This window comes from Cibotium barometz, chromosome 65 (genome assembly GCF_041138505.1).
Source record: "Cibotium barometz isolate CiBa-2024 chromosome 65, ASM4113850v1, whole genome shotgun sequence".
Classification (NCBI taxonomy): domain Eukaryota; kingdom Viridiplantae; phylum Streptophyta; class Polypodiopsida; order Cyatheales; family Cibotiaceae; genus Cibotium; species Cibotium barometz.
In genome coordinates this window covers 22813789-22839075 of record NC_141110.1, presented here as the reverse complement: position 1 = coordinate 22839075, position 25287 = coordinate 22813789, and the positions used below count along the sequence as shown (strand labels likewise).

General features: G+C 44.1%; 1 protein-coding gene across 1 annotated transcript in view; it reads left to right on the top strand.

Moving 5' to 3' along the window:
* LOC147603067 (uncharacterized) overlaps nucleotides 1-14962 on the top strand; it is a 63358-nt gene extending 48396 nt beyond the window's left edge. The window contains exons 4-5 of the mRNA XM_086797383.1: nucleotides 13667-13707; nucleotides 13804-14962. Coding sequence (XP_086653509.1) covers nucleotides 13667-13707; nucleotides 13804-14765 — 1003 coding nt within the window. The 3' untranslated portion in view covers nucleotides 14766-14962. The remainder of the gene's footprint in view (nucleotides 1-13666; nucleotides 13708-13803) is intronic.
* The last annotated feature ends 10325 nt before the right edge of the window (nucleotides 14963-25287 follow it).

Sequence of the window (25287 nt, the reverse complement as noted above, 5' to 3'; positions counted from 1 at the left end):
GAGTTTTTATGCTTATGGTGAACCTTGAGGTAGCACGAATTATCAATGAACCAAAAGCAGTATCACTTTCTTATGGGGCTGACAAGAAAGAGGGATTAGTTGCAGTTTTTGATCTTGATGGAGGCACAAGAAAGACTGAAGGACCAGCAACTGATCACTTCTAGAGAGGGATGGTGGCCATTATTGAGGCTTTGAGGCTTTAAAAATAAAAAAATACATTAATACAAGTGGCCAACTTGGGAATGGCCACCTGGGGGTTTTGTTTGGCTGCCAGCTCCCTTGCAAGCGTGGAAGCGCCGCCTCTAGAAGGCTGGCGAAAAGATGCGAAGTTTGAAGCCGCCTGGTAGATAGTATGCGTGGCTAGTGATTCTGCAGGGATCCTGAGGTGAGTCGATTTTGAGAAGGTGGCCACCTGGCTTTTGGAGGGCTCTCAGTGGAGCGAGCAGGTGCTGAAGATAAGGCAGTCGCCTTGTTCGCAAAGAACGCCTGGCGGGTAATAGACCAGAGGCAAGGAGAGTGAGGAGATGCCTTGTGTACAGTGGCGCGGAGCGCAGGTAGGTGCAGTGTAGGAGCCGTCTGTGTGAAGAGAACGGGCCGGCGTCAGCTGTTGGCCGCTTCGTTGATATAACAGCCGGGCGGGTATTGTTGCAGCAGTACAGAGGCGAGGAAGGAAAGGTGGCCGCCGCCTTGTGAGAAGTCGCTTGGTTGGGGGGATACTAGAGATGACGGTGGGGAAAAACAAGAGAGGTTGGCGACTGGTGAAGCGCCAAAAGCCTGGCTGGGGGACTTCTCGGGCACTTACAGGTTGGCTACGCAAGTAAAAAAAAAAGGGCGCGGCAGCAGACAGCGTAAAGGAGGAGGTAGCCGTGGTGTACCAGGCCAGGTAATCTAAGACAAGCTGCTGGGGCGGCCTTGGTGTCGCAGAGCCAGGCTGCTGATATAGCGGGGACACGCAGCTGACGAGAGAGAGAGACACCTTGCTGAAGGCTGCAGCAGACGGGTCTGAAGAGGAGAGTAGCCGGTCGGTGCTCGAAGACCGCTTGGAGTGTAGCTGCAGGCGAAGAAGTTGTTGGATTCAATAAGTAGGTTTTCAAGAGATCAAAATCTCATCTTCATATGATGAAGCTGGCAAAAAGTGAAGTATGTTATGTGAATGGTTACATGTATATGGGAATCTTTTGAAGATTGTGCTATGCCTACATGTGTTATGTATGAGGCACTTGGAAAAAGGGTCAGGAGATCTATGCTTGAAGCGGGTCATGCTCTTGACTCGTAACGTATATGCATTCATCAAGCTGAATTTGGGGATGCTTTGAAGTGAATTGGCACATGTACATGTCGACCAAAATTGAGATATCATAACCCCCTTGAAGAGTTATATGTTTTGTTTCCTTGCTGGGATTTGAAACGACTCTCACAGCCAGAAGTCTCGCACTTGCCCAGCAATACCGCCCATGTCACGACAACGTACACGTGTCACCAATTGGCCGACCATTTGGTCCATTCCTACTTTTTGCGTCTCGTTCACTTGAGGCCAGGCCGGTGTCTCATGTGAAGAGGCCAGTATTTTGCTGACATGGACGGGAGCCAGACTGGTGCCACCCGTGTGTTAGCAGGATGGTGTCGTATGGACGGGAGCCAGATCAGTGCCACCCGTGTATGACCTGGACTGTGTTCGATCCATGGGACTGTCACGCCATGGAAGAGCCAGTATTCGTGCCGTGTTTTACCTATGGGACTGTCACACCTAGGGAAACTCGTGCCTGGAACTGTGTCTTACCTATGGGACTGTCACTCCATAGGAAGACCAGGTTTTTATGTTTTATGTCGAGCCAGTTTTGTGCCGACAGATATTTTGTACATGTTCCATGAACGGGAGATATGTCCATGTTACTTTTTGCACATGCACACATATTTTGTATGCTTGAAACTGTTTTCGCATGACATGTATTCGTGTGTTTGCCTGTTTGACGTGTTACTTACTGAGCGGGGACGCCTGCCAGTGAGTCGTGAAGTGTGCCCTGTATTCTGACGAGTTTCAGTGCATGTGAACAGGTGGTAAGTATATGGTACATGTTGTTTTAATGATTTAAATTCTAACCCTTTGATTTATAAGGTTAGGGGTTCACACTTACTTAAAAGTGGGCACCCCCTTTGGGCACCCACTTTGGGGCCAAGGTGGGGAGCCTCACTTTTAAGTGAGTGTGGGGGTGGGCATGGTCACCAACCCCCACTAGTCCCCTTTCATGCAAGCGTGGAAGTCTTGAGTTGAACCTTCACATTAATTTTATTAAAAAAGGGCCTTCCTTCAAGCGTGGGGGAGGATCGCTTCTTCCTAACGTGGATCTTGATCACCCGATTCCACCATCTTTGTGAAGATACAGAAACGGCGACCACCTCCTACTCGGCTGCTCCTACAGCAACCAGGCGGCTGAGTGCACGTCTACAGCCAGTCGCCTCCTCTCTGCACATGCTGCTGCAGGTGGCTGCGCCTACAATTTTTCCCCCTCCTACAGGTGGGCTGCGCAAGTTGCAGCCAGGCGTAGCACAGGCTGCGAATACCTTATAGGCTGCAGCACCCAGGCGTCTGTTTACAGCAGCCAGGCGTCCCTTTTTCTCTACGGGCGGCTGAACTTGTTTCTTCAGGCGGCTGCTTCTGCACTCAGTCGTGGGCTTTCTCACAAAGCACTGCTGCGCATACAGCCAGGCGCCCATTACATGTTTTGCCTACACAGAGTTGGCTGCCATCACATGAAGGCCACGTATTACCTCTGAATTGTTTCCCCTAGGCGGCTGTGTCCTTTGTGGCGGTACATCATCTCCACGGGTGTTCTACAAGGAAGACTTCGCATCACCTGAGTGGCTTCATCATTCCACAAGTCTTGGTCTTCTATCAACCAATTACAAGTAAGTGATTTTCAGATTTGAGTAAAGCATTTAATGTTTAAATCTGGTAAAAGATTCGTCCCGCTCGGCCTACACCCGTTCGGTGCCGGGTTGTCCAAGCTATATGGGCGAACCTCGGTCCAAAGGTGCTGAGATCGGGAGAGCCAGGCGTTAGTACGAGAGCGCCTGTCTGTGCGTGGTCTCGGAACACCAGTGTGGTGCTCTCCGCGGAGTCCAGTGAAAGCACAGAACCGTAGCGATTGGACCACACTAGTGGTCGATCTGCTTCGAGCTTCTACATCGAAATTCGAGCTATTTGTTTAGTACTGTTTTCATATGTGCATGGACATTATCTGGTTCTCAGAACCCATGGAGCATTGTATTCTTTAAATACTCCCAATAAATATATCATATATTGAGGGGGGGGTCGGCCCGTTCCGGCCCCAGTGCTGGTGTCCATTTTTCCATTTCTGTTCATTTAAATTTCAAGTTGTTTTAAGTTGTCCATTTCATATTTGTGGTTTTAAAGTTGTGCTATTAAACGTGTAGGTGTCCAACTGAGTCTTTCCCACTTGACGGGATCGGTTTCATTGGTATCAGAGCACGGTTGTTTCCCTCTTCCTAGTGGGGAAACGAACCTGTGTACTGGACATCCCGCTTTTAGCAAACTTTGAACACAATGGACAGCCAAGGCAACCCTTTGGAAGTACCAAATTCGAGGGGTCCTTCTAGTGCTTCTGGTGGGTCTGATGCCCTGCGTGGTAGGCACAAGCCCCTTGAAAGGGTTCTTGATAGTGAATCCAAGGGTCAACTGTCTCCAGGAAAGACGGTTATGCTTGAACAAGACCCTGATGCAATGAAAGCTGAAATGGAACATATGAGAAAACTTTTGCAGGCTCAAGAGCAAGAATTGAAGTTTTTGCATGAAGATCCTCGTCTACAAAGTGCTATTGAAGCCAGGAAGGCTGATGCTATGGTTGATGTAACCTTTGAATCAATGGCTCGTGAAGTGGGCAAGAAACCAAGGGAGTTGGCACTTGCCTATCTCCTTCGCAAAGGTGATATCAAAGAGGGGGATGACGGGGAGCTGATTTTCAGAAATCCACCTCGTTTGAAGCATGGAGATCCCGCATCCCAGAGGCTGAAATCTTATATGCAAAAGGAAGAGGTGACTGTCACCTCTCGTCATGCATCCTCTCCCCAAGGCACTAAGCCTGACAGATTTATGTATGCCAGTGCTCATGGAGGGCACGAAAGTCACATGCATGCAAGATATGTATCTCATGGTGACAGGTCTGCTTCCAGAAAAATTTTGCCTTCTGAGTTGTCTCATGGAGAGACCATGCCATATGCAGGTAAGTCACATGCATTTGAGCTTCGAGTTCGTGGAGCACATGCCACCGTGCCCCATGAAGCTTCTTTGACGGCCCATGGAGCCCATGCAGACAGGGCTACCCCGTTGGATAAGGGGAAAAGAAAAAGAGAGGACCATGAGCCTCATGCCAGGAAGCTCAAGGAGTTCAAAGCAGGTGATAAATCTGTCAAATTTGATGTCTTTCATGGTGAACACGATGCTTCTAAGGTGTTAGCGTTTGTGGCACAGTTCGACATTGCTTTTAGCGATGAGGACTTTACAGAAAAGTCAAAGGTGCGCCATGCTAGCATGTTTCTAAAAGGCACTGCTGCCCATTGGTGGATCACCGAAAAGATCACCAAGGATCCCATCTCTACTTGGAAGGAATTCAAAGATAGATTTTATGCTCAGTTCTTGCCACCCAATGCAGAGCAAACTCTCACTCAAAAGTGGGATAGGCTGGAACAAAAAGATAACGAGAGTGTGCAACAGTATGTTAACAAATTTTGGAAAGTACTGCTGGAAGTGACTCCCTTCATGCTAATCTCTGAGGAGGAAAGAAAGAGGAAGTTTCGTTCTGGATTGCAACCTGCATATAGATCGGGTATTGAATTGCACCCAAAACATACGTTGCAACAACTCACAGCTTCTGCCCTTGCTACAGAGCAATTGGTGCTCAAGATCAAGCAGGATCAAGGAGGTTCCAAGGCGAAGGACAAGGCTGTCCCAAATCAGCAAAAGGGCGGACAGCCATCTAAAAAGAACTTTCGGGAGCCTTACAAGGGTGGTAAGGCTGAAAATTACTCATCCAAAGAACAGGGCCCAAGAAAGAACAAATTTGGATTAACCCCGGAGCAAAGAGAGCAATATGCTAAGGATGGAAAATGCTTTTCTTGTGGTAGCAAAGACCACATGTTTCGGCAATGCCCAGATCGCAAACCAAAGCACGAGGACAAGCACACCAAAGCAAATGTTCATGCAGTTCCTGATGTGCAAGGTAATACAGGTCATGATGCTAAAGAGCGTATGGTTTGCAAGGCTTGGGGGCAAATCAAGGATCAGCCCGCATTATTCATGTTTGATGACTGTGCAACTGACAATTTCATCTCTATGCAAATGGCAGCTGCATTGGGTATTGAGGTTGAAAACATGGGACCTCAGATTGAAGCCGAAGCTGCATTTATTGGCAAAGAGGTGCAGGTTACCCCTTTGATTGGGAAGTTGCGTATTCATATACAGGGCTATCTTGATAATGAGCATTTCTTAGTTGCTCCTTTGAATGGATGTGATGTATTGTTGGGCAAGCCGTGGCACCATAGGCTTGAGCCCCGCAAAGACTACAAGTCCAATATGATTTCTTTCATGCATAAAGGCCGCATGCATTTTATTGATGCTGGCAAAGAAGGGGATTCTATCCCAGTTGTATCACACATCCAAATTAATAAAGCAATGAAAAAGAGTCTTTCAGCGTACTTGGTTTTTGTGCGTGATAATCTTGTGCCAAATCATCAAAATGTGGATGCTATGTCTAATGATAGGCTGAATTTTCTTAATGCATTCAAAGACTGTTTTGCTGACTCGTTGCCAGGTGAATTACCTCCCCAAAGGCCCGAAGATCACCGCATAGATCTTGTGCCAGGTAGTTCTCCACCTAACAAACCCGCATACCGAGTGAGTGCTGCACAACAAGAGGAAATTATGAAGCAGGTAAACGAGCTTTTAGAGAAAGGTTTGGTTCAGCCCAGTTCCTCACCTTACTGCTCTCCTGTGCTTCTTGTTCAAAAGAAGGACGGATCATTCCGTATGTGTGTAGATTATAGAGCTTTGAACAAGCTTACCATCAAGAACAGATTTCCTATTCCACGTATTGATGATATCTTGGATAAACTTGATGGCTCAGCTTGCTTTAGCAGACTTGATTTGAAGAGTGGTTATCACCAGATACGCGTGGTGCCACAAGATGTCCATAAGACTGCATTCAGGACAGCCTTCGGATTATATGAATTCTTGGTAATGCCTTTTGGTCTCACCAATGCTCCTGCTACTTTTAATCGTATGATGGATAGGATATTCCGACCCCATCGCAAGTTTACAGGAGTCTTCTTTGATGATATCTTGGTTTTCTCCAAGAATGAGCAGGAACACAGAACTCATTTGGTCACAGTGTTCGAAGAGTTGCGGAAGCATAAACTTTTCGTCAATGCCAAGAAAAGTGAGTTTTTCCTTTCAGAGATTCATTATCTGGGACATATTGTATCCAAGGATGGAGTTACAATGGATCCTGCAAAGATAGAGACTATTCGGAATTGGCCCGAATTGCAAAACGTACATCAAGTACGTAGTTTTCTGGGATTATGTTCGTATTACAGGCGTTTCATAAGGCATTTTGCTATGATTGCCACTCCTCTACATGATCTCACGAAGAAGAAAACTGCTTTCAAATGGACTTCAAAGGAACAGGATGCTTTCTTGCAGCTCAAGCATGCGATCATATGTGGTCCAGTATTGATTGTTCCTGACTTGCACAAGTCATTCGTGGTCGAATGTGATGCTTGTGGTGATTGCATAGGAGCTGTCCTAAATCAAGAAGGGCATGCAGTTGCATACGAGAGCCGTCGTTTGCATGATGCTGAGCTTCATATGGATATCTATGAGAAAGAGCTCTTGGCTGTAATTCACGCCTTAAAGATTTGGAAACACTACCTTCTTGGGGCTGAATTTGTGGTCAAGACAGATCATCAAAGCTTGAGATACTTTCTATCTCAAACCAAGCTTTCAGAGAAGCAAATGAGAATGGCGAATTTTCTTTCCATGTTTCATTTTCAGATTGTGCATACTCCAGGAAAGAAAAATGTCGTGGCCGATGCACTATCTAGGAGGCCTTATATTGCTGCAGTCTCAGTGGCCTCTCATGGAGATCTATCTGCTATGAGAGATTTGTATCATTTGGATGCTGATTTTTGCCATGTATGGACTGATTTGATGGCTGGTCATTCACATGCCTCTTATGTTATCAACGAGGGATATCTCATGAAGGATAATTGCCTATGTGTGGTGAAGGATTTGCGTCCAAAGGTTATGGACGAATGTCACGCTCCACCTTATGCTGGTCATAGAGGTATTATGTCTACTACTCGCATGATTGAGAGGTATTTCTTTTGGCCAAGCATGCGTAAAGACATTGAGGCTTATGTGCGTGCATGTATCACTTGCCAAAAAGTGAAATTTGATAGGCAAAAGCCTCCAGGTTTGCTTCAGCCATTGCCTATTCCCTCGCAACCTTGGGAAAGTATCACGATGGATTTTATTATGGATTTGCCTAGATCCCAGCATGGGAATGATGCTATTTGGACTATTGTGGACAGGTTTAGCAAGCAAGCTCACTTCTTGCCCGTCAAGAAAACCATCAAAGCTGATCATATGGTGAAGCTTTTTCTTGCTAATATTTTCAAGCATCATGGTATGCCTAAATCCATTGTTGGGGATAGAGATCCCAGGACTACAAGCCTATTTTGGAGGGCTTTGTTTGATAATATGGGTACTAAGCTTGAGTTTTCATCAGCTTATCATCCCCAAACGGATGGCCAAAGTGAAGCTGCAAATTCAGCTGTGTTGGATTTATTGAAATGTTATGTGGCAGATCAAAAGAGTGCATGGGAGAAGTATCTTCCACTTGTTGAGTTTGCTTACAACAATACAATCCATGCTTCCACAGGAAAGGCTCCGTTTGAGATTATTTATGGCAGAGTGGTCTTGCCACCCATCCTTCGTACAAAGGATGAGATTTTTGCAGCTGATGAATATGTTCGTGACTTGGATGTTGCCTTTGGTCAGGTGCGGACAGCCATTGCAAGATCTCAGGATAAGCATAAAAAGGCTGCTGACAAGCATAGAAGGGACATGGAAGTCAAAGAAGGTGATTGGGTATTGCTGAAATTTGAGAAGGCTAGGCTTCGGAAGAGGCCAGGACGAGAAGGATCATATCCTAAGCTTTCTCCTCGCTATTATGGACCCTTCAAGGTGATTCACAAGATTAATGAAGTGTCCTACAGGCTTGCTTTACCTAGTCATTGGAAGATTCACAATGCTTTTCATGTGAGTCTATTTCGGAAATATGTGGGGCCAGATCCTGATGAGCCTGTCACAGAAGATCCGCCAGAAATTGAAGAGCTTGAGGAGATCCTCCAGCCAGAACAGATTGTTTTTCACAAGGAGAGAAAGCTACCTGCAGGAAAGCTTTCCAGGAGATACCTTGTGAAGTTTAAGAACTATTTGCCTATTGATGCCAAATGGGTAAATGAGGATTATTTTGCAGATTATCCGCAATTGTTGCAGGCATATCTTGAGGCTTTTAAGTTGAGGTCAACTCTTTAGAAGCCCGGGGGGATGTCACCAATTGGCCGACCATTTGGTCCATTCCTACTTTTTGCGTCTCGTTCACTTGAGGCCAGGCCGGTGTCTCATGTGAAGAGGCCAGTATTTTGCTGACATGGACGGGAGCCAGACTGGTGCCACCCGTGTGTTAGCAGGATGGTGTCGTATGGACGGGAGCCAGATCAGTGCCACCCGTGTATGACCTGGACTGTGTTCGATCCATGGGACTGTCACGCCATGGAAGAGCCAGTATTCGTGCCGTGTTTTACCTATGGGACTGTCACACCTAGGGAAACTCGTGCCTGGAACTGTGTCTTACCTATGGGACTGTCACTCCATAGGAAGACCAGGTTTTTATGTTTTATGTCGAGCCAGTTTTGTGCCGACAGATATTTTGTACATGTTCCATGAACGGGAGATATGTCCATGTTACTTTTTGCACATGCACACATATTTTGTATGCTTGAAACTGTTTTCGCATGACATGTATTCGTGTGTTTGCCTGTTTGACGTGTTACTTACTGAGCGGGGACGCCTGCCAGTGAGTCGTGAAGTGTGCCCTGTATTCTGACGAGTTTCAGTGCATGTGAACAGGTGGTAAGTATATGGTACATGTTGTTTTAATGATTTAAATTCTAACCCTTTGATTTATAAGGTTAGGGGTTCACACTTACTTAAAAGTGGGCACCCCCTTTGGGCACCCACTTTGGGGCCAAGGTGGGGAGCCTCACTTTTAAGTGAGTGTGGGGGTGGGCATGGTCACCAACCCCCACTAGTCCCCTTTCATGCAAGCGTGGAAGTCTTGAGTTGAACCTTCACATTAATTTTATTAAAAAAGGGCCTTCCTTCAAGCGTGGGGGAGGATCGCTTCTTCCTAACGTGGATCTTGATCACCCGATTCCACCATCTTTGTGAAGATACAGAAACGGCGACCACCTCCTACTCGGCTGCTCCTACAGCAACCAGGCGGCTGAGTGCACGTCTACAGCCAGTCGCCTCCTCTCTGCACATGCTGCTGCAGGTGGCTGCGCCTACAATTTTTCCCCCTCCTACAGGTGGGCTGCGCAAGTTGCAGCCAGGCGTAGCACAGGCTGCGAATACCTTATAGGCTGCAGCACCCAGGCGTCTGTTTACAGCAGCCAGGCGTCCCTTTTTCTCTACGGGCGGCTGAACTTGTTTCTTCAGGCGGCTGCTTCTGCACTCAGTCGTGGGCTTTCTCACAAAGCACTGCTGCGCATACAGCCAGGCGCCCATTACATGTTTTGCCTACACAGAGTTGGCTGCCATCACATGAAGGCCACGTATTACCTCTGAATTGTTTCCCCTAGGCGGCTGTGTCCTTTGTGGCGGTACATCATCTCCACGGGTGTTCTACAAGGAAGACTTCGCATCACCTGAGTGGCTTCATCATTCCACAAGTCTTGGTCTTCTATCAACCAATTACAAGTAAGTGATTTTCAGATTTGAGTAAAGCATTTAATGTTTAAATCTGGTAAAAGATTCGTCCCGCTCGGCCTACACCCGTTCGGTGCCGGGTTGTCCAAGCTATATGGGCGAACCTCGGTCCAAAGGTGCTGAGATCGGGAGAGCCAGGCGTTAGTACGAGAGCGCCTGTCTGTGCGTGGTCTCGGAACACCAGTGTGGTGCTCTCCGCGGAGTCCAGTGAAAGCACAGGACCGTAGCGATTGGACCACACTAGTGGTCGATCTGCTTCGAGCTTCTACATCGAAATTCGAGCTATTTGTTTAGTACTGTTTTCATATGTGCATGGACATTATCTGGTTCTCAGAACCCATGGAGCATTGTATTCTTTAAATACTCCCAATAAATATATCATATATTGAGGGGGGGGTCGGCCCGTTCCGGCCCCAGTGCTGGTGTCCATTTTTCCATTTCTGTTCATTTAAATTTCAAGTTGTTTTAAGTTGTCCATTTCATATTTGTGGTTTTAAAGTTGTGCTATTAAACGTGTAGGTGTCCAACTGAGTCTTTCCCACTTGACGGGATCGGTTTCAACACGAGTTTAGTACGTGGTATAGAACGTTGCCGATTGATAAAGTACGTAAAAAACATTACGTACTTTTTAATGTTAAAATCATGTGTGTGTGTGTGATTGGTCATGAAAGCTCAAAGTCTATATCGAATATCCTTTTCTAGACAAGGAGTGATGTATCAACACATATCACATTCTGCATTTCAGCCTATCTAAAAATTTCAGTGTAACAAGTGCAAGTCCAAAAAAATAATAAAAAACGGGTTTGAAACGTTTGCAAGTACAAAACGTCCTAAATAATAAAAAACGGGTTTTAAATGCAACCTTGATATCCACTTAAGATGTCTTACCTCTAACGGTTAACCTAACCTAAAGGTCTTAACCTTGGTAAGAATTGGGACATAACACACAATGCTCAGAATCTTGGGTTTCTTGCAATTGAGGAAGTTGCAATGCAAGTAGGGGAGAATGTGACCCACCTAAGAGTATTTAGGGCAGAGCGAGACATCAGATTGCAGTCGACGGGCAGGGTCACAAGGAGCATTGGTGCATATATGTACGTGGGTAGCCAAAATCGTCATATTCATTTGCTTTCCTTAGTGTTGGACTTCATAGAGCGTTTCTTTGTAGGTGAAGTGCTAGCCAAGAGTGTACAATAGGTCATAGGGTTGTGATTTGACATCTTCATTCTCAGCCACATCTTGTACTCGAATTTCAGTTTGTATTACTTCTTTCTTGTACATAATACAGAGCTGTAGTTTAGGACTCGTGTGTGTTGTATGTGTGATTCTGCTGCACTCTTCTTTCTATCTCTAGAAAAACCTAGCACATAGGCGCAAGTGTTCTACGTCGAATGGGGGGTGATACTCATAGTGGATGAATACTTTAGGTATGGATGAATACTTTAGGTACGGTGCAGTATATATATATATATATATATATATATATATATATATATATATATATATATATATATATATATATATATATATATATATATATATATATATATATATATATATATATATAAGGAATATCTAGCATCCATACAAAAATAGCATGAAAGACAATGGTAATACTGAAATGAAAACTAATCTTTTAACTATTGAGCAATGACCGCTGACTAAAATAATTGAAAAATGGGTCAAATGAGTGTTGTACATTGAACCTCATATTTGGTACGGAGACCTTATCTGTACGAGGTACGATATGCATGGAGTGGTACGGAAAGTACTACAGGTACACATCGGAGGAGTACAGGTATGGAATGCAACTATGGTGATACTCCTTTTAGAGATTTGGGAAGTAGACTGTGACGGGGAAGTGGGAAGCACCTGTGAGGGGGTCAGTTGCAAGGTCGAAAACATGATGCCATCAAGCAAAAAATGACTGAGCGCCACATATCGGGATGGGACTCTGTTGCATCACACGACGGTCAGTCGCCTCGGGTGAATCAAACTCCACCTGGGAGTAGCTGTGCCCAAGAAAATGAATGTCGGTCATTTTTCCAGGCTCGCCAATGAGGGCTGCCTGGAGTAAGTCCTAAATCTGTCCATGCATTGGGTGGCTCTCGACAATCTTGCATACCAGTGATGGTGCCACAAGTGAGGATACTGTAGAAGCCAAGAGCTGGAGGTTGCCATGGAGGCCTCATGATGGGTTGAAGACCAAAAAGGGCCGACACTTGGCTGAAAACAAAATGCTCAAAAGCTTGACAAAGGAGAAGCTGAAGAGGATAGGGCTGGGGTGAAGAGGAAAAGGAGGGGGCGGCACTGGATGACGAAGAAGGGGGGAGGAGGTGGGTGACACAGAGGGCAGAGGGGTTGAAGGAGGCACTTGTGAAATGGCAGGGAAGCAGCTGGCAGGAAGGCTTAGGGCAGTGACGTATGATGGCGGGGGTGCGCCAAAAGGTGGGAAAGAGAGGGAGGGTGTGCTGGAGGCAGGAGGGTGGGGGGTGGGCTAGAGGCAGGAAGGCGGGGGCAGGCCTGCAAAGCAGGGCAGGAGGGGACTTAGGCGGAAGCGGGAGGGCGATGGCAGGGAGGTGCACGCACAGGCGGCGTTGGGGGATGGGAGGGATGCGTGAAGATGAGGGGGAGGGGGGACAGGCTAGCTACGGGTGGAGCTCCAGCTCCCCATCCTCCACTGCTTAGTCTGCCTTTCACTTCACGAGAAGTGAGAAACTCAGTTCAATGGCTTATTTATGAAGATTAGGTGAGATATCTTTATGCATGAACCTGCACCTACTCTTGGGGGCTAATGATGTCGGCGAGGATTTAATATGAATGATGGAGTTGATGATTTGAAGCTTTAGATGCTCATGGAGTCAAGATCGTATTTTTTGTTTTTGTTAAGTTTGGGAAATAACCTGAACTTTCCATTGGTATATATTGCCTCTTCTTAGATCACCATGACTCAAAATCATCTTGGCAGCCATCTTGTCTGGTGGCGAACACTCTAGCCAAGGATGGTGCGAGTTCAAACCTCCTCCTCTCCTCGCTCCACAAGATGGGGTGGTGTAATGTCTCTTCGCAAGAAAATTAAAAAACAAAAAAAATTAAAAAATCGTGAGCCAGAGCGAGAGCTTTTTGGGGTTTAAATCCATGCAGTGTTTGGAGAAGCTTAGCTGTGCTAGTGCATGTCCTCTGGATAGGCAGGTAGCAGATGCTGGTTTCATAGAGATTGTTGGTCTTAAAAAGATCACCCAGAGGAAAGTTCGTGAATAAAACTGCTAGTGATGTTCCAGTGATGTATATTCCTGGTTAGGCAGCGTGCAGCTGCTGGTTTCACCGAGATTGTTGTTCTTGAAACGATCACCCAGAGGTGAGCGTATGCCTTGATAATATCTTTTCTCTTCATAAAATTTGAGAAAAAACCTGGCTTCTATATTCTAGTTGAGAAAGGAGTAGTAACAACAGAGCCCTTGCTGTTCCTGGTCAGAAACATGGGAGGCGGACAGGAAGACTCAATTTTAATGATTAACACTGCATTGTTTCGTTCATTTGAACTCTTTCAGATATCTTCATCGCTGACCAAGTGCTGATTTTATGAACTAATTCCAGGAAATTGAATGTGATCCTGGCGTTACCTGCCGTGTTCTCAGGTATCATGATCGTATATAGTAGTCATTCGTGCTTGTAGTGAGGTAGGATTTTGTCTTTTCAGAAAGGAAGCCTAATCAACAATCTTTGTTTTTCAGAACAAGACAAGATCCATCTTTGGAATGAAAACCCTCGAAAATTAACATCGATCTCCAAGTCATATGCGTATGAAAGGCATTGGCAGCAACAAGCTAATGCATGTGTAGCAGAAGTTGACTGCTGTGAGTCCATGCTAAGCTTGTCTGTAGGTCAGCAACAGCCTTCAAAACCGTGCCCCCAGAGCTTGGATGGCTATGGATTGCCTGCAGAAGAGATGGTGATGAGAACTGATACTGTGGAAGAGGACCAGCATTCTGGACTGTGCCAAACGACCAATCCCACCCGATGGTATTTCACTCAACGAGCCAAGCGAAGGCCTAGATTACATGAATCACACAAGAAGATCATGCGAGGCACTGTACCTGCACCAGACCAGGGGCAACTCTCTTCTCCGACTAGCAGCTGCATCATGGAGGGCACTGCACATCTTAATGATGGAGGATTGACACCATATCCACAAAGCAGGCCCCAAAGTTTTGAAGACCGAAGGTCACCTCTAGAAGATGGAGAGATACCATATCCAAAAAGCAGGCCCCAAAATTTTGAAGACCAAAGTTCACCTCTAGAAGATGGAGAGATAAGGGAGAATAACTCGGAGGAGGACCAGCAGGTTGGGCCCTGCCCATGGATAGCTGCAGAGCCATTGCATGTGCAGCCATTGAGCTCAAGTCCACAAGCTGAGCAAGGGTATGGATTCAATGAGTCTCACAAGAAAAGGATGAGGGGTCATCTGCAAGCAGAGGAGGGGGGCAATGGGCAGCAACAGATCAAGCGATGCAACAGGTCAGATGGAAAGCGCTGGCAATGCACACGGGAATGCATGCCTGGTGCCTATTATTGTGAACACCATCTTCGGGCCAGGAGGATTGGTTACAACAGACGCAAGTGCAGGCATGCCAATGCTGCTCACCTGGAGTCTGTTGACATGGAGTATCCGTTGACAGGCACAAATGCTTTGTAGCTTCAAGTCTCTGTTCTTGTGTGGTTCTGTTAGAGCATAGCAGAATATTTTTTGTCATCTGTGATTATTATCACTTCATGCCGAGAAATGAGGAGAATTACAGCCTTATTAGGAGACGTGGTTCTCTTTGTAAGACCATGGGTGGACCCAATTATGAGCTTTTTATGCCTTGCTAATTGATATGCCTCCACAACAAAGGTTCCAAATCGTCGATTTCTTTGAAGACCAGTCTTGGCACTTTCAATACACTGCAGCCGTGTAAACCACAGCAGTTCTATCTCATGTGTCAGTGTGGCTAGTGGAGCCCGTTCACAATTACTACTAGTCTTATGCTCTCTACGTTTGAGGATGCGTAAGCTTTAAGTCTGATTGATTGTGAGAAAAACCTACACTGCATCCTTGTCATTTGTCATTTGTCAAATGGTAGCTCCTGTATAGTGCATAGCCATCATTATGACCATGACACCATTGATCACCATATCCATGAAGCCATCAATAATTTCCATAACCATAGCCATGATCATGAAGCTGTGAACACTCCCTTTTGGATTCCCTCATCAAGGTAGTGATTTCCCCATCTCTTTAGGATTGATTCCATTCTTTGAAAGATGATTCTACCCTTTCTCATTCTAGCTCTACCAAGTTCTTGAACACATCCCTCATCCTATCCATTAATCCTTCTCTGTCAAAAACTGTTGCTTCAACTTATCCCAATTACCAAATCTTACATCATTTTGTCTCATACGATTGAAACGCCACGCTTTTTAGGGTGCTAGAGAATATGGCTAACCAATGTCGGGGGAATTGGCATTCTTTCTGGCTACAAGGAGCACAACAACATGAAGATTGGAATCTTCACACCAAACTCACCTTTGAAGATGGGTAATGGGACAACATTCACGTGATGATCACTCACATTTCCAATTGTTGTAATTTGGGTGGGAATAGTTCATGGTTGGAACCACGCTAGGAAATAACCAAGGTAGGGCTTCAAATGCTCTTTCAGCTCCCTGTTCTCGATAGCAATAGCTCCTATAGGTGTTCCTGTTGAGGCAGCCATGTTAGGAAATAACAAGGGTAGGGCTTCAAATGCTCTTTCAACTCCCTCTTCTCTTTCGTGGGATAATCTCAACCTCTCTCTTCCTTTTACTCTCTGCAATCTTCCCTTACTTGGTCAATGATTTGTTGATTCATCACTTTTTCCTTGCATCATCTTCGTTCTTTTTCCTACTTGCCTTTTTTTTGTTACAAGTGCGAGGCTCTTTCATTTCAAAGGGTTTCAAGATCTTTCAACTCTTTCTTTGTGTTTGCATAGAAGAACCTCACTTCCATACCACTATAGAATGGATGACACTTTTTAAATCCTCAAAGTAAACTTTGCAAGGAATGATTTGGTTCGCTCTCATGCCTTGAGTGTAACATGCTCATCTTCATTAATAAAAAAATATGAATTTATGAGTTTTTATGGTGTAAAAATCAGTGATTTTATTAAACGAGCCATTTTCACTTAGAATCTTAAAATTTCGAGTCCAAATTTGGAATTTACGTATGATTTTATCCTAATATAGGATTTTACAGCATCCAAAACGAACATTGGATCAAGCTTATACGCGAGTTTTAGTTTAAAAAACGACGACCTTTAAACCTTCATAAATGCACGACCGGGCGTTTGATTGACAGACGGTCTACACCCCAATGACCAGGGGAACATCCCGGACATTTTCGTTGGATTTTTTTTTGCCTCCGCCCCCGGGCGCTCTGGCACACAAATCGAGGTCGACGTCCCAAATTTGGGGACCTCGTTCCAAAAAAAGACCGTACACCCTCACCAGGGCGCCTGTACAATGGCCGCGTAAGGACCAAAGGCCGACTACCTGTTGTATGGTCCACACGTATCGCCATGTGGACATCCATGCTGCCTCTGACTAAAAGGGTACATGGGTACCACACCTTTGCTTGTGCACCACCAGCGTACCTTTCCCCAGGCTCATGCAGACCAGTGATCGGTACACTTTGATGGTACACCGTCCCTTTCACTTGTACTTTTCTCAGTACTGCAACCTTACCTTGCACCTATATAAACCCTCGGGTGCTCCACGGCAAGTAGCTTATTGCGTAGAGCACACTCCTAGGTTACACGTTGCACAAGGCCATACCGCCACTCTGCATCTGTATACTATACTTGCTGTACCTGCAGTCGTGCCTCACCACCTTCCTCTCAGCACCCTTACTCAACCATCTCTCAGATAAGCCCATTTTTTGTCACCCCACCCTTGTTAGGAGAGGGTGTCCTTAACTCTTCTCCTCCCACTCTCCACCCCTCCTGTGTGATCTACTAGAGGATGTGGTGGTGATCAATTTGAAAATCAAAACTATAAACAATAAGAAAATAAGTCTCACCCTAGAGAGGCCGATGTGGTTGGCAAAAAAATAAAAATACAAAAAGGATGGAATCCTATTACTTTTGAAAACCAAGGCGCATTGCAAATGACTACTATAAAAATAAGAATGATATCAAAAGTGAAAAGTTATAGCAGAGCAAGGTAAGTATGCATCATTAAGTATACATAGTGATGACATAAGTGGACAATTGTTTGTGATGATGCACATGCTTAGTTCCATGATAGGAGATGTGTCAGGATTTTACGATCCCCTCCCCCAGGTATAACTAAAATCCTTTGTTTGCTAGTTAAAATTCTAGTGAGAGAACATCAACTTAGAGAGAGGGTTACGATTTGAAAAAGTACTCGGATAGAAAGTTTCCTTTTTGTCCTAGGAACTCAAAAAGACAATTAGATCACAGAACGAACATCCTATAAGTGGAATTTTTAGTACAAGTCTATAATAGGAGTCTGCCGAATGGGCACGAGTCTCTACATGGACGGCTTGAAGTTATTTTGGAGTCATATAAGCTACTAGAAATATTATCTTTATGTTTTAAGATATTTTTGGAATAAACTTAATGTAAAAATAAAAATTTCACACCTTATAAAAATCTAGAGAGAAAAAGTTGGCCTTAGAAAAAAGTGCCTAATTAAGAAGTTTTGATTTAGTCCCTAGACCCCATATGTGAAACTAGATGTTAGTTTGGACTCCTTATGAAGGAGATTTCGATAAAAACCTATAGCTGCTGCATGTAAATAAAGTTAAACAGACAATAGAAATTATGGAAAACGAACGTCTGAGAACCAAAAAGGGTCATGCAACATATTGAAATTTATTGGCCAAAATTTTTAGAATTAATGGAAGCATATATGACATGGAAAATGCGACTCGATTATGTTTGTCAAGATATAACAACTTTTTTTTTGAGTAAACGAGCGATTACTGAATAGCTACTCAAGAGTTACTAGAAGGGTTTGCTTAAAGGTGGCCATTTTAGATGTGGAATAAAGGTCCCAAGAGCTTGGTTACCAAGTCTCTTGGGAGCACTCAAGTTTCTTGTTAGAGAAGGAGAGATGGAATCTATTGTGTAAACTTTTAAATGAAGTAAAATGTAGGGGACTACAGGAGTAACATAGAGTTGTTTTTTGTCATGTAGTGTATCTGGTCCTTTTCTGCTTATATATATATAAATAATTATTATTGTTCCAAAAAAAAAGTCCCAAAAGCTTTAACATATGACCTATACTGTTCATACGATTCTCTAAAAACCTTATTAGCTTTTGGTCACCTTATCGTTCCCATGTGTGCATGAGACTTGGTCATCGTGGATTCCATCCATGTTCAAACAGTTGCTAGTCGAGGGCTATCCATGGCAACATTAGTGATGATGTCCATAAGCATGGAAATGCCTTCTTGTCAAACTGAGGCCCATAAACCATGGTCCGTACACCTACAACTGTAGCTCTTAAGGCCAAAAGAAAGCCAGAACCAGACCGCACATAAATTGGTGGTGAAACCCAAGGTTCAAAACCTTGCCTTAATGCAAAAATGGCAAAGAGACCTTAGGGAAAACTTGATTTTAAATATCCAAATATGCACAAAAGGGACTCGTGGAGCTAAACCACACATTTGGGGCATGTGATGCTTACACAGATGGAATAAAAAAACTAATATTTGGTCATTTTACTCGAAAAAAACTAACATTTGGTCATTTTATTCATGCATATTGTAGACGGCCATAAATGAGAGGCTTTGCTTTGTGTTTTGAACACTACTTTTGCAGTTTTTGCTCCACGCGTATGAAAAGATCTTCCCTCTCGTTGCCACATTCTCCCCCATTCACTTGGTTGAGGTAAGCCTGCATTAATTTTCCCAAACCATTGCTAAAGATGTTGGTTGCTTCTCCTCTTGCTAATGGTGATTAATGGTTGCCTAATTATGTTTCCATAATTTCCACTGAAAAGCTAAAAATTCTCATCTCTCATACCACTTGTTGCGAGTTGATTGCACTCTAGTGGATTCTTTTAGCAACTAATGGCATTCATAGATAATCAAATACTTTAATTTGGGCTTTCTTGTGATGTCTTTCTTAATCAAATAAGCTCCCAAGTTGAACTTTAGCACTTATTTTCCCCCCTTTCCCATGCTTATTTGATCAGCTAATCTTGTCTGTATTGCTTGGTTTAAGTGATGGGAGGTTTGTATAACCCATATGGTAGCTTCTCTTAGCCTCTCCATACTTAAATCTCTGTCCCTTTGATCTATGGAAGCTTACAAAGTTGGCTTGTTTGCTTGAAAAATGGGCAAGTTAAGCTTACTATTAACACTAATTAGCTTGCAAAGTTGGCTTGTTTTCTTGAAAAATGGGCAGGTTAATCCTACTATTAACACTAATTAGCTTGTCTAATCACTATGCTTCTGGTAGCATGGCTCGATTAGTCTCAAGACTCATCACTTAACCTCTACTTCATGCATTGGGTTTAAGCATCTGGGTGTTATTAAGACAAGATTAGTGTCATGCTTAAGTTATTCTATAAGAGGAGAATCTCTTAAAGTCAACCCCTTCATTCAACTCTTTAATCTTGATTTAAGTGAGTACTAATGATCTTCATTGATTATGTATTAATAAGGATTAGCATGTGAATCTCTCTTCTTCTCATATGATCAAGTTTACTAATGATGCTAACCCTTGTAAGTTCAAAATGCTTGGTTTTTAAGCTAATCTATCTTGAGGATTTATTAATCTTGATGAGAGAAATATTTTTGGTATTATCTACTAGTCCTTGCTGGATAATGCCAAGGTATGGGTTATCAATCTTGATTAGATATTGGTTTGGACGAACTTGAGTTCAGGTTTAAAGAAACTATTCCTACTAATTGCGGTTAGTGATGACTTGTGAAAGTAGAAGCAATATTTGCTTTGATATTATGCTAATGTCATTGCTTAAGACCATCTTATCGCATTATATCAATAGGTTAGATCAATACCTAACCCTCCTTTTTATCGTAATATCAACCATAGTCAAGTAAAGATTGATATGTGGAATCCTTTATAGACATAGGATAAAGAGGTATAGTTTCTCTAATGCTATTGTCTATGCTAGGATTATAAGTTGGAATTTTTCATGTTATTGAATGTCTAATTAAACTAGGATTAATAAAACGATTTCTAACCATACCATTAAATAGAGGTTAAGTGGATAAGAGGTATATTTTCTTTCTTCCATGAGAAAAGTTTACGCGAGTAATTAAGTAGTAATATGTTCGACATGTCATCTTTAGCCCATTTTACGGACTATTTTATGTCACTTTTTATCCATATATTTATATGATGTAATTAGGGATTTTCCCATATTTTAAAGCTATTTTATAGCTTAGTTTAAGGTTTTTTAAAGGCATTTTACCATTTGTCCAAATTAGTAGTTTTTTGCTAGAGTCAACTAGCTCTATAGCTATGTATATAAGCATGGACATTGTTCATTCATAATTCAATTTAATATTTTAGATCTTGGCTGTCTACTTTCTCTTGTTTGATCTCTACTTGCTTCCGCTTCATATTCACATATTCTCACACGGTATCACATATTCTCACACGGTATCATATATCTTGTACTTCCACAAATCAACAAGAAGAGTTTTACATTTGCGTTTTTTCTCCTTTTCTTCGTTGGTGGTTGTGTTTTGGAGATCTCCTTCAAGCACACATCAACGCTTCTCTTGGCGCACTGATTCTAGGCTATTTTCAACCTCGTTCCTTCATCTTGGCCAACCCTAAAAAACCTTTTTTTTTGTAGCCCCCTTTTCTGGGGTTTTCATTCCCAACCCTCCCCCCTTAAAGGAGGCCCTTCTAGCCAAGTGTTTTCAGGTTCTACACCCTTCTACCTCTTCCAACCCCTCACCTAGATTCTAGGGAGAGTAGGAAGCCCTCGGGTACCTATTGCAAATTTTTCTTGCTACGGGTTGAAGAGGAGGGTTCCATGGCTTCTACACCAACTGTTATCTATTCATTCATTCCTCAACTTCCCAAGGAATTCATCTTAGATAGAACAAATTATCTTGATTGGTCACTATAGACGAAGATTCTCCTTTAGTATTCGTCGGCTATGGTTTTGTTTGTGGTACTGATGCTTCTCTCGATGCTACTTCTCCTCACTTACTGAAGACTCTCCTTAGTATCATCGGCTATGGGGTATTGTTTTTGGTACTGATGCCTCTCCTAATGCTACTTATCCTCAAGTTGAGATTGATGCTTGGGGGCTGACAAAGATTCAGGGGCTCATGCCTTTATCTTCTTCAACATAAAACCCTCTATTGCTCGCCAATTTGATGACGATGATGAGGAAACTATAGAAGAATTGTGGGATACCATCTAGAGGAGATATCGCTGTGAGAACTCTGCTCAGAAGGTAGCCTTGGAAATTTAGCTCTCCAACAGGAAGACTATTGATACTGCTAACATCATAGATTATGTTATGGAGTTCATATGCATTGAGAAGACGTTGGTCTATTTAGGGAGAAAAGTTATAAACGACATTGAGGACTTTGTCGATTGGCTCGCCAAATTTCCCGAGACTCTATGCTTTTTGTGATACTATATCACTTCTTCCATTGTTGGCGTACTTCAGGATAGGGCCATGAGAAAGAAGACCAACCAAGGTATTTCTGAGACCCTTGTTTAGGCTAAGGGCAAAAGTAAATGGCAGTGCAAAGTTTCCACGAGCAACAAAGATGACCACAAACCTGGTAACAATCCACTCATCATAAGGAGCTTACTTGTGATTACTGTGTTCTCAAAGGTCACATTTTACCTGATTTTATCGAAGAGAGAAGGTGGTTTTGCTAAGAAACTCCCCAATCAAACCTCTACATCCACCAGCCAAACTCAATAATCCTCTTCCACCAACGAGGCTATCTTCATCGGTAATGAGGAGCTTCCTTTGACTCTCTTGTTCCTTCTATGTCACATCTTACGGATTGGGTGGTTGATAGTGGGTGTACTATTCACATGACTCTTAACAAGACCATTCTTCATGACATTCGTTCCAACTCCTTGAGGGTGTCCATTGGTGATGCTTCCAACTTGGAGGCCTCTTTGGTTGGTAATGTGTGACTCAACTCCTTCTTGAGCCAGCCTTCTACCATTCGGGATGCACTTCATGTTCCCAAGCTCTCCAACAATCTCCTCTCGATTTTTTGGATTACTGAGAAAGGATACGGTGTCTACTTTGATAGTTCCATTATTGAGATCATTGACACTAGTACCTTGCATATTGTTGCCACCACAGGTATCCATAAGAAGGTGGTCTTTATCAATTGAAGGACTTTGGTGTCTCTTTGATTGAGTCCCAATCTTATCTACTACAACTTCTTCACAACTATCAATCCTTGGTAGCTCATGTGGTTGTGGCATGCTCGCTTCAGGCATCTAAATTATATTTTGCTACAACAACTGTTGTCTTCTCAATAGATGGTCGAGGGTCTTCCACCACTGAAACCCTCCCACTTCACTTGTGTGGCTTGTATTCATGGCAAGCAATACCAAGATGACTTTCCTAATATTCTGGAGTTCATTCATATGGACCTGTGCCGCCCCATGTGGACTACTATCCAAGAAGGAGCGAGGTACTTTATGCTTATTATTGATGATTACTCATGAAATGTTTGGGTTTATCTCTTGGTAGAAGAATATCAAGCTTTCTCCCGCTTTCAAGAGTGGGTGACTTTGGTTTAACAAGTCCACTCCGATAGTGGAGGAGAATTCATCTCCAAATCTTTCCATAATGTTTTCTCCTAGAAAGGCATAAGATGTCAATTTTTCACACCTCACACTATTAAGTAGAATGGTGTGGCTGAACGCAAGAATAGGACTATTTAGGAGATGGCCCATACCATGCTTTCCTCTTTTGATCGTCCTCCCTCTTTTTGGGGAGAAGCTATAAGCAATGCTATTTACATCATCAACCGTTCTCCTACAAAGGCAGTTTATATGACTCCGGAGGAGGATTTAATTGGACAAAAACCTTCTCATTTCAAGGTTTTCGATTGTGATGCCTATGTTTATATCCCCGATTGTGACAGATCCAAATTTGATCCCAAGTCTAGGAAGTGCAAATACCTTGGATATAGCTCTCATTCCAAAACTTACAGATTATGGGATCAAGAGTTGCGATCCTTGGTGATTTCTTGCGATGTTCACTTTGTTGAATCCTCAGATGATTCTCTCTCTCATCCCTCGAGCTTACCACTTTGTTGAATCCTCAGATGATTCTCGCTCTCATCCCTCGAGCTTACCATTGAGGTCCCTCCTCCTTCCTCGGCCACTCTAACTCCACCACCAGCTTCTCCACTATGAACTTCTTTTACCCCTTGCCTCTTGTTAGATATCCGTAACGCCGCTACGGGCGTTACCACAGGAGGGGACGGCCTCTGGCTCACCACCCAGCCACAAAGGAAGAATGAGGATTGCCCCTCATCCCCCAGGCTATATAGTGTGTGGCCTGTCGTCCACACTAGCCTGGCCGCCCATGACTCCGCATGGGCCTCCTCTCCCACTGAACCCCGGACATGGCCATCCGGTCTGCCGTCGGTTCACAGGCGTTACAGTCTACGTGACATTACCAGTGTTAGATATCCGTAACGCCGCTACGGGCGTTACCACAGGAGGGGATGGTCTCTGGCTCACCACCCAGCCATAGAGGAAGAATGAGGATTGCCCCTCATCCCCCAGGCTATATAGTGTGTGGCCTGCCATCCACACTAGCCTGGCCGCCCATGACTCCGCATGGGCGTCCTCTCCCACTGAACCCCGGACATGGCCATCCGGTCTGCCGTCGGTCATCACAGGCGTTACAGCCTACGTGACATTACCCCCCCCCTTAAGAAGAGTTTTCGTCCTCGAAAACAAACTGGGGAAACCTTTTGGAAATTGCACTACGATGTTCCCAGGTAGCTACCTCCTCATCTCTATCTGTCCATTTAACAAGTACCTCCTGGTACACTTTATGTCGGGTTTGTCTATCACGATACTCTAGAATCTTTTCAGGTTCATGTGGTATCTTTGGTGGCTCTATCAAGTCCACCAAAATCTCTGGAGAAACTGCGTTCTCTAACCCGTGAACTGATTTCTTTAGTTTACTGACATGGAAGACAGGATGGACTTGAGAACTCTCCGGTAACTCAAGTTTATATGCTACGTCCCCAATCTTCTTAAGGATTTTAAAAGGATCACAATATCTCGGAGAAAGTTTATCACACTTTCCCGTTTTCATGGTTTCTGATTGCGCAGGAACCTTGAGGAATACAAAGTCACCTTCTGCAAAGGTCACCTTTCTACGTCCTTTATCCGCATAAGTTTTAGTGCGATCCTGAGCGCTACGAATGCTCTCACGTGCGGCTCTGAGCATATCATTCATATCTTCAAGGAAATCCTTGACAGATTGAATCTTCTCCTTTTGTAGGCCTACAGCCATCAGAGATCTCGGCTGGAATCCATACATTAACATGAATGGTGTAAATCCCAGTCGCTGAATGCTTGGAGCTGTTAAGCAAACTCCAATATGGGCAAATATTCTTCCCAATTTGATATTTCTTCCAGGCATCCTGCTTGGCATTGATGTAGACTTTGGTAAGGTTCTCTTGTTGGAGTTGGCAACCAAGCATGATCGAGATGGCCAGTTCAATTCCCCATGATCTAGGGGGTCGAGCCAATTGAGGGGATTAAGTGGGGGATCCATGTCTTCCTGATCTTGTGGTGCTTGGGGCGATTTTACCTTACTTGATAGGAGCTTGTTGGGTTAAGGGTTTGTGGAGTTAAGGGGTTGTTAAGCTAGAGGGTAGGGTGTAGAGCAAGGCATTTAGTAGGGTGGGTGGGTGCATTGATGATGAGGGTTTATCATGGTGAAGCATCGATGGGCCCAGCCTGATGGTGGAAAGAGGAAGGGAGGGTGGTGTCGGAGAAGGAGGGTGGTGTCGGAGAAGGAGGTGGCATATATCAATGTGGAGGGACCTCTGTCGGGCAAAAGCTGGTGAGGGCAATGGCAATGGATGGCCTCTAGGGGTGCTGGGTAATGAGTGTAACATGGTTTCCTCCAAGAACTAGGAGGTCTTGCAACACTGGGCGAGGGATGGTGGCTTCCAC